This window comes from Lipotes vexillifer, unplaced genomic scaffold (assembly GCF_000442215.2).
Source record: "Lipotes vexillifer unplaced genomic scaffold, Lipotes_vexillifer_v1.1 scaffold977, whole genome shotgun sequence".
Lineage (NCBI taxonomy): Eukaryota > Metazoa > Chordata > Mammalia > Artiodactyla > Lipotidae > Lipotes > Lipotes vexillifer.
This window is the reverse complement of record NW_006783088.1, coordinates 3,843,504-3,853,587: the sequence shown is the minus strand read 5'-3', so window position 1 is coordinate 3,853,587 and position 10,084 is coordinate 3,843,504. Positions and strand designations below refer to the sequence as shown.

Sequence of the window (10,084 nt, the reverse complement as noted above, 5' to 3'; positions counted from 1 at the left end):
TTCCCTACTGCAACCCAGATGGGTGTTGGCAACAACTCACCTTACCCTTTATTTATGTCATTTTCTCCTTGGCTCTGTGCTACACGTGTATTCAGGAACTTGGGGACAGAAGGAGTTGGTAGAAATAAAATATCAGCCCAAATCACTCAGAATTAGTGAATGAGATGACCTGGGAACTCCCCAGGATGCCTGGTGAGAACAAGTGTGTCTCTCTTCCCAATGCCGGGAGCTAAACACTGGTGGCCTGTCCAAGTTGGGTGGTTCTTCCCTGGAACTTGGTCAGCAAGAAGGGGATTGAGAACTATGGTCTACAGGCAGGGAAATTTGAGTTTCTCTGAGTTGTTCACACTGGTACCCAAGAGTCACTTTATTGTTCTGCTGCTGAGGAAATGTTTCCATTTGCCTAAAAGGGATGAAAACTTTCACATTCATCTTTCTCTTTGAAATTAGGAAAGAATAAACACATTTTTAGCTAAGTGATACTTAGAGATCAATCCCTGCTATGGATTGTGGGTTTGGGTTATCCTTTTCCATGGGGCTTAAAGAGCCCCTTCCATGGGGCTCTTAATTACTTAGGAGAAATTAATTTATATTAATAGCCTATGTAGCCAGTCTGGGCTGGCCACTGATATCATCATTACAGTTCACCTTGGCTTGAAGCAGAGAAACTTGGTCAACGGCGATCTAGACCCAAAAAGAGAGTTCACTATCATTTTCCCTCTTCCTATTAATAACAAACAAAATATTTCTCAACACAGAATCTGCCTTCTCTAGAGAGGTCCTTCCCTAAAAGATCTGCATGTCTTTTATTTTAAAGGGCTAGTTCCATGGAGTCCCTGAATTACTGAGTCCTTTTAGTATTTCTTGAAATCCCAATTTGATTTCTTCCAGTTCTGTCTGCTTCTGGCTCCAGAGCACTTACGTAATGCAACTAAGCTGCACATGTTATCTAATCCAAAGGGTGAGCTTGAACTCTCACCCAGGACGGTGTGCTCTGAATTTCAGCCATGTGAGCTCAGCTTGGAGCTGCCAAGGGTGAGCTGCCTGCCCGAACACTGCCACCTCCAATGCCCAGGCCAGTTTTCTTTGGAGTCCCCCCTCATTGGAGTAAAGAGAACCTGGCCATGTGGAGACGAGGGCTCTAGGGGAGCACAAAGGCCCAAGGGTCTCTCTGGTGAAAGAATGCACCCGCTGGCCCCAGTGAGCTTTTGCCCAGGGCCAGCACTGCTCCGCTGCTCTCTGTCCCTTCTTGGCTGTCCTCACAGGTGGTGCCCTAGCAGTGGCTACTCTTTCTCTGTCTGCCTGGAGGCTGGGGCTCCTGGGGGCCATCATGAGGCCTCCCTTCCTGGAGGAGCCCTGCAGGGCTTGACTGGGGAGGGGGGGAGTTGGAAGTAACAGCATTTCTAGAGGGCCAAAGGGGAGGCAGAAACCAGGCTGTCAGAGAGAGGAAGTTCAGTGAAAACAAACTAGAAGCAAAGAAAGGCAACTTGTAAATAGAAGCTAGAAGTAAAGTTCAGTTTTCTCGGACAGTGCTTCTGAACCTTTGATGTGCACAGGAGTCACCAGGGCTTCTTGCTAAAATGCGGATTCTGTTTCTGGAGGTCTGGGATGGAGCCTGAGATCCTGCATTTCAGCAAGCTTCTGGGTGATTCACAGCTGTTGATCCCCGGAGGAGCAAGGATTTGGTAGCAAAGGTGTTGGCCTACGAGTAGAGCTGTGCTGCTCTCTGATGGCTGAGTCCCTGGCAGCACAGCCTTGGTGCTCAGGGGGTAAGTCCTGGTTGAGAGGCAGTGGAGCCTGATGGTTAAGAATAAAGATGCCAAGCCACACTGTCTGGGTTTGAATTCTGGCCACCTGTTAAGTGAATGATGTTACGCAAATTACTTAATCTCTCTGTACCTCAGTTTTCCTCATCTGTAAAATGAGAATTAAATGAGGTGATGTATGTAAAACAAGTAGGATAGAACCTGGTTCATTGTCAATGCTCATTAAATGTTAGTTGTTGCTGTTACTGTTATTGTCCTTTGGTTGCTGAGTCCAGAGTTGTCCCTTCCGCTCACTGCCTCGGCTATAGACTTCTCTTGTCAAAGAAGAAAAGGGTTCTCATGAGGTTATCTGTACTACAGAGATGCTGCAAGGAATCTCTCCTTTTAATAAATGAGGTCTAGAAATAAAGTCTACAGAAGGCAGCTGGAACCTAGCTTTCATGTGCGTATGCCAGTCCTATTTGTACCTTCAAATCAAAGTCCTGGGCAGCAGGGTGGACTGTGAAGGCTGAGGCCCCCAAAGTGCATGGCAGGGACATTCCTGGGAGCCACAGGACCCTCTGTCCTGGGCTTGCAGAATCTAAGTCACCAGTTATCCCTAGGCATTCTGCCTGGCAGGGTCCAGGTTTCAAGTGGCACAGAGGCAGTTTACACTGGTCTCTCGTCTTTTCCTCCTGAGAAGAGGGTGAGGCCTGGGAGGAGGCCAAAGCAAGTGCAAGTGCGTCACTCTGTCTCAGCTTTCCTTTTCTGAGGGTGACAGTGTTTCAAAAACAGGAATTCGCAGAGGTGGAGCTTTGGCTTTGCATAAAGCAGCATTCAGCCTGTCAGTCTCCCATTGCAACCCCTTGGAGAGTCTCTGCCTGCTGGTGAGCTAGCCTGATGCCTCGGGCTGAGCCCAGGGCTCAGCTCGTGCTGGAATGTGGGTCTGTGGCATTCTCTGCCTGGCAGTGTCAGGTTGTCAACGTCAGAGGTGGCAGCAGGGACTGGTTCCAGTTGGCAGCCTGGGAACAGTCGCTGCTTCTGTAAGCCTCCCATAGTCAAGGGAACGTGATGTGCTGCATAGGAGCCACCGGGTTTCGTTGTGCTCAAAATAAAATCCGGTGATTCCCATCGTTGACAGGCCTGGGTGGGAGGCCCCAGCATAGATAGCAGGAGGTGTCCAGGAACGAGGCTCACCTGCCAGGGCTTCGTTCCTGAGGAAGAACAGAATGTCAGTGGATGACCTGGAGTCAGGTTTGTGTTTGCCACAAACACATGAGATCCTGCAGGAATCTCAGCCCCTGGAGCAGTGTTTGACGCGCCACTGAAAGGCTTAAGAAATGCGGCACAGAGAAGAAAACATGGTTTGAGTCTGACCGAGAGTCTGGGATAGTTTGTTATCCCAGCTTTGTCACTCAATAACTGTAATCTTTGGCAAGTTAATTCTCCTCACTGTATCTCATTTTCCTCGTCTATAAAACGAGGATAGTATTTTCCTTCAAAATGTGTTGAGAGAATTCAAAAGAAAACGCACTTAAAAAGCATAACAGGCATATAATAACATTGATAACATTAGTTGTCTCTGGAGAGGGGGATGGATTAAATTCCTTGGGGAAGCAGGAGGAGACTTTACTGTGTACCCTTTTGTAACTTGAATTTTGAACCACATGAAGAGTTAATCTGTTTAAAATGTCAATTTAAAGATAAAACACATATCATAAAATGTATTGGTGGAATTTCTCAGAAAGGTGATTATGCCTAACTAAACAGGTAATACATTTTTGTGGTCCTATAAAGTAAATAAATAAAACACTGAAGGCTCTCAGGCAGTGTTAATTTCCTTTCCCTTTCCCATGGCGATCCAGCTCGCAGGCTAGGTCTCTTAAGTTTCTGGAATCTCCCACACCTCAACTCCCACCCCCGAAAGCATGGGAGGATATCTTACAGAGAAGTGCCTCCTCCCTCTTGGGACAAAAACCTGGTGGCCAGAGCCCTGGAGAAGCCTGGAGAATGAGCTACCTGCCAAATGAAACCCTGGCAACTGGGGACTCAGCCCAGGCTGTGGGACCATGGGGCCGTGGCGGTAGACATCCGTGCAGCCCAAAGCATGAGTGCGGAAAGACAAGGGAGTCTGTTGGACCAGGGTAGGTGAGACTTTCCAGGGCTCTTGCAGTCTTGTTCCTCTGCTAATAGGACCTCAGGCCTCCATACCACGGTACTGCACTTGTTTTTCAGATGGCTTTCCCATCTGTTCTCCCTTTTGATTCTCACAGCCACCTAGTGGTGGGAAGATATTTACACCCAGGGCCTGAGGCCAAGAGGGAATAAGTGACTTGACTGTAATCACAGAGGAACAAGAGTAGGAGCAGCTCACACTTACCGCAGATTTCCTACATGCCAGGCTCTGTGCTAAATGTTCTTCGTGCATTGTTTGGCTTTCCTGACAATTCTGTGAGATAGGTACCAACACCAACTCCATATCACAGATTAGGGGGGGAAAAAGCTAAAGAGGTTAAGTAACTGCCTAAAGTCACACAGCTAGTAATGACAAAGGCAGGATTTCAGCGGAGGTGGCACTGATCGTCAGCCAGAACCCAGTAGAACCATGCTACTTGTTTGGATAAACAATGTACCAGCTTCTCCCTGCTTTGTTGGGCAAGAGTAACTCTTTGTTGTGTTACCACCAACAAGGGCTGTGTGGGTTCTGCAGGTTCCTACTTCAGTCTCTGGAAGATTTGGACACAAGTTTAAGGAAACTGAACTCCCGCCTGTTTGTAGTCCGGGGACAGCCGGCTGACGTGTTCCCAAGGCTGTTCAAGGTAAGTGTGCAAAGTCCAAGAGAAGATAGTGAGAGTCTGCTCCTAGGGTTTCCCCGCAGACTGAACGAGACAATATTCTGACTCAGGAAATGGAAATGGTCAGGGACGGTCTGACCCCTGCTGCTAGGGAAGTTGGGAGCAAATGCAGCCAGTCAGCTGCCAACAGAATGGAAACTGCGTTAAGGAAAAATTCTGTGAATCCAGTGTCTTGTTGGAAAGTTCCCATCTCAGTCCAGACATGGGATGTGGCAAGTTATTCCACCCCAGATGCCACTGGCTTCCTTAGATGTTTTCTTGGCTCAAGCCAGCAAGATTTATTAGGACTCTTCCTATGCCAGGAGTTTGAGGGTGAGGTTTCCTATTGAGCAATGGGCATTTCCCATCTTGCTTTGCTTTGCTTATTGGAAAAAAAAGTCAGCCTCTCTGAGGAAACATCCCTACTTCCTCTGTGAATGATTGATAAAATCTTCATTTAGGTACCATATAGGCCTCTGTTTGCTGTATCAGGTAGCCAGCCCACTTTTCCCCCCAACCCCTTTATAAAACACAGTTTTTAAGGCCCAAACAGAGACGAAAGTGCTCAGGGACAGAGGGCTCTATGACGTTCTCCCCTCATCCTCAGCGGCGCAGTTGTTTTTCTGCCTCTCTCCACCCCAACTTCCTTCCCTACTCTTCCTGGGGGAAAAGGCAAGAGCAAAGACTTAATGTCAAGGCCAGTAGCTTAGTCAACACTTCATCATTCACTTTACGTCCCCGCACAAATGCCACGGTGCTGATAATAGCCAGCATTCATTGAGGGCTGACTATGAGTCAAACACTGTTCTAGGTAAGTGCTTCACATACATTAATTCACGTACTCCTCACAGCGGCCCTCAGAGGTGGGCGCTGCTGTCCCTATTCTGCAGATGAGGAAACAGTATCTTGGGAAGCTAAGGGTGGTGGTCTAGGATTTGCGCCCAGGCTCCGACTCCAGGGCTGTGTTCTTAACCACCGCACCGTTAAACACATTTGCCTCTCTTCTCCCTCTGCATTGTCCCCTCTCTCCCAGCACCTCAGAGGCCAACCCACTAATAGCCCAGAGATACAGATAGATCATTCATTCACTATATGTTATTAAGCTTCTACTGTGTACTAGGCCCCATACTAGGTCCTAGGGTAATGAAGAATAAGCATGATTTCTGCTGTGAGCATTCACACTGTAATGGAGGAAACAGACAAGTAATGGGAAGCTTCATTGCCATATGATAACTGCTGTGATGGAAAACGGGCAAGGTTCAGGAGAATCATACTGAGGGAGAAGGCCTAGGAGGCTTCTTGGAGAAGGTGTCATCTAATAATATTTTTATTATTATTCACAGGGTTATGAGTCTTTAACAATGTAATCTATATGAACTGCTAAGCATGGTACTTGGCTCATAGTAAGTGCTCAATAAATGTTTAGTGCTGCTGTCCTTGAACAAGGGATAAGCAACCCTGCTCAGGACTCACATGCAGTAGGGCTGAGTCAGGACCAGGCTGGCCTGTGCACGGCCAGGACATTCGCCCCGGGGATTCAGAGTTTTAAGGGACCGTGACCAGAGACTTTGGTTGGAATGTGGTTTCCTCCTAGCTAGTTGCATGCTCTAGGGCTTTCTGTGGGTTTTCTGTACACCTTTTCACTGGGCCACTTTCTCCCAGCTTTGCTAGGAAATCTAGAAATTTCCACCAGACATGAATAAAGACTTGGAAAAGAATTCCCTTCTTTTTAAATATGTGACCCCTCTGGTCTGATTTCTCTGACCTCTGGGCTAAGGGCTGCTCCTCCTTTCCCAGCTCTCTGAGAGCTGGAGCCCATTAGCTGTGTTTCCTACTGGCCTCAGGAGTGTTGCTGTGGAAACCATCAACACACTTCACACAGCACAAGTCTGCCAAGAAAACTAGGCCGGAAGTTTTCAGGGCCCTGAGGAGCTCTGGGAAAGGCTTGCCAAGCAGGCGGAATATGGCGATCCTGTCCCCCGCCATCTTTACCAGTGAGTCAGTGCCTTTCTGGGATTGGAGGCTCTCCTGGGAGCATGTATTTATATCCTCCTGCTGCATTCTCCTACCACAAGGACACAGCAAGTGCACAGAGCTTCCCACCTCTCTCCTGATTCCACAGAGACCACTAGCCTCAGGCTCCACTGTTGTAGGCTGCTGGCCTCACCTCATAGGCCTGCCCTCCTCAAGCCTTGTGGATCTCAGATTGTTGGTTTTCCAGTTCAAGTCATTGTCCCTAGTTTGTTCTGCAGCCCATTCTGTCAGGACTCTAGACTTGCTCTGTACCCTCCCAGGAGAGAGCTGAGTGCCCAGCTTCTTTCTCCCCAAACAGTGTTGAGCATTACAGATTCTCTCCCCACAGGAATGGGGGGTGACCCGCTTGACCTTTGAATATGACTCTGAACCCTTTGGGAAAGAACGGGACGCAGCCATCATGAAGATGGCCAAGGAGGCTGGTGTGGAGGTGGTGACTGAGAACTCTCATACTCTCTATGACCTGGACAAGTAAGAGATGGGCCCCAGGGGTCAGGTTGCCAATTGTGGGAGTTGGTGATTTGGGCCCCTGCTGAGTGGACCTCGGGGAGATTCAGCTATAGGGCCCCCTGGCACATGAGGTATGGCATTTTCTAGAAGCTGGAAGAGAACAGGTCAGAGTTGGGGCCTCTAGAGCAGCTCAAAGAGCTTACCCGATTTGGGTGCAAAGAGGCTTATTAGGCCCAAGGGACAGAAGTAGTGAGGCTCCCCACTCAGGATCTTCATAGATCTGCCCCTAACACACTCCAGTCCCATCCACCCCACACACTCCCGCTTCTGTCCTGCTGCTCAGAAACTGCCCTCTGACCTCAGTGGGCCCTGTCTGTCGCCCCTCCCAGCAGATCTCTGTCCTCATAGACACAGCTTCTGTTCCTGAGATGCGTTCCCTGGGCTCTCCTGGCTATCTGGGTTTCCCAGCCATGCATTTAGATGTTGCTCCCAAGGCTCTAGAGATCCCGGCGGGGCCTCTGTGCTTTCAGAGGGGCTAGGAGGAAACCCTCTGCTCGCCTTCCCTACGAGAGCTGTCACCCTCCTGCTGCTGCTGCCACTGCTGCTAAGCCCTGCTCCCTGTCCTTTTCCCCACAACCAGTGGTGGGAGTCACACAGCTCTGCATGTGAGCTGGGCTCAGCTCAGGGAAGCGCTGGGTGTGGAGTTCCTCCTCCTGCCACGTGCAGGAGGAGCGGGGAGGTACTGCAGGGACAGCAGCCAACCTTCTGTCTCCACTAACGGAAGGGAGGAGCGAGGAGCTGAGATATAAACTCGCCCAGCAAGCCGCGCTTGCATAAGCTGCTTCTTGGCCAACAAGAGCCCCGGGAGTCTAGCTGCAGCCCATCCCAGTTCATCCTTATGGAAACAGCCTCAGTTCTCCTCTAAACTCTCCTATGTCTTTTCTTCCTATCAGTGCAGCTGTGTTTCCCTTGCTCGTGAAAAAATACTTCTGTAAATTGCAACAAAGAAACAGAAAACCCTTGAAGTATTAGTTGTTACTATTAACTCCAGGCCCAGCCTCCGACTTAGGGAGGACAGGCTGTTCTCCACCTCTCTGTTCTAGTAATTGGGGCCCAACAAGGGAATGATTTTCCAACCAAGGAGCACGTTTACGGCTCTTACCGAAGAACTTCCTCGAGGCTTACGCTGGGATAGGGAGGGAGGTCCACGGGACTCCCTGTAGCTTGGACAGGCAAACCAAGGACCAAGGCCAGTGGGGACTTTTCTGTGATTAGAGAGATATGGTCAGACTCTGTCTTTAGGCGGCTCCACATCGGCACCAGGGAACCTGGAATTGAGCCCCAGCTTTGGCCCTGACTTGCTCTAGGCACCTGCTCCGGCAATCTAGGCTTCATTTTCCCTCTCAGTAAAACGGAGATGTAGCCCCCCTCGTCCCCTCCTTTCCACTTAGGAGTGGGACCCATGAGCGGATGAGGAAAGCCACCCAACAAGCCTTCGAAGTCTGGGCTCTTTTCTGGGTGGGCAGGGACCTGAGATGAAGGGTCTTGTGAGTGACGTCTGGTGTGCTTTGGGATTCCCAGGATTATTGAGCTGAACGGGCAGAAGCCGCCCCTTACCTACAAGCGCTTTCAGGCCATCATCAGCCGCATGGAGCTGCCCAAGAAGCCCGTGGGCTCTGTGACCAGCCAGCAGATGGAGGGCTGCAGGGCCGAGATCCAGGAGAACCATGATGAGACCTATGGCGTGCCCTCCCTGGAGGAGCTGGGTGCGTACTTTCTGCCCCAAGCCTCTCATGCCAGCACCTCCTTTTTTGTAAAAAGATTTACCGTTTTTTCTTTTCTGTCAAAGTAATGCAGTTATTGTAGACACTTTAGAAAATACGGAGAAATGAAAATGGAAATAACCATCTCTGTTACCCACCACCCAGAGAAGACCAGCGTTAATTTTGCAGTAGTCCTTCTGCAGTCTTTTTTCTATTCGTATTTATATATGTAGTCTTCTGTTTCTAGTTCATGCCTCTATTTTTGTACTTTTCCCTCTCAGATATAGGCACAGCCTGGTGCTGGCATCAGTGGGCTTCTCAATGCCAACATAACTAGTGTTGTTTCTGATGAAAGGGGGTATGTCGGCCTCTCAGGTTACTGACTACACCCTCTCTCCCCTTCCCATTCCCCTTCCTCCCCACCATCCATTTTTTAAATATGAACAAAGTTAGCCTTTCTCACCTATAAACCAAAGCTGTAGTCAGCTAACCTGACAGTGCCATCTGTACAGGATTGTTATCACCTGTCCAGAATGAAGCTTGGGGGAGGCAAGAGAAAGGAGAGGAAAGGTCACAGTGGAAAGAGAACCAACATGACTTAGAAAACATGGACCCATTAAGGATTATCTCAGCCCCACTAGCACCAAAAACACAGTGGTTCAGTTCCCACAAAGCTCAAAGAGCAGACCAGCCTGGGAGGACTTGCTGAGCCGTCACTGAAATGGCCTGACCTCCAGTCCTGTGACCTGCTCCTCCCCATGTAGGATTCCCCACTGAAGGACTCGGCCCAGCTGTTTGGCAAGGAGGAGAGACGGAAGCTCTGGCCCGCCTGGATAAGCACCTGGAACGGAAGGTATGGCCCCGTTTCTGAGACACAGAACTTCAGATGCTGACACCCATGCCGCAGGGAAGATGGAGCCAGGTTCATGTCCCTTAGTGCCTCTTAGCTCAAGCTGGTTGAAGAATGAAAAGTCTTCCTTATGGCAATAACAACAATAGTAATAGCAGCTACCATTTAGTGAGTGCTTACCATGGGCTGGTCACTGGGCTGAGCATTTCTGGGTTTAGCACCTGCTTGCACTATATCCTTGCATCTTTCCAACAGCCCTACAAGGACAGTATTAAGCTCTCCACTTTACAGATTAGGAAATTAAGGCTTAGAGTGGTTAAGTAACTTGCCTGAGGTCACACAGTTAGTAAGTAGTAGAGTGAGACCTTGTTCTATGTGATTCTAAAACTTAGGCTAGGTTGCTTTTCT

The 10,084-nt window shown here is 49.2% G+C and overlaps 1 protein-coding gene across 1 annotated transcript in view; it reads left to right on the top strand.

The window, feature by feature from the left end:
- Positions 1-10,084, top strand: part of CRY2 (cryptochrome circadian regulator 2) — a 32,000-nt gene that overhangs the window by 3,809 nt on the left and 18,107 nt on the right. Inside the window, exons 2-5 of the mRNA XM_007455797.1 lie at positions 4,456-4,564; positions 6,942-7,084; positions 8,645-8,829; positions 9,591-9,679. Coding sequence (XP_007455859.1) covers positions 4,456-4,564; positions 6,942-7,084; positions 8,645-8,829; positions 9,591-9,679 — 526 coding nt within the window. The remainder of the gene's footprint in view (positions 1-4,455; positions 4,565-6,941; positions 7,085-8,644; positions 8,830-9,590; positions 9,680-10,084) is intronic.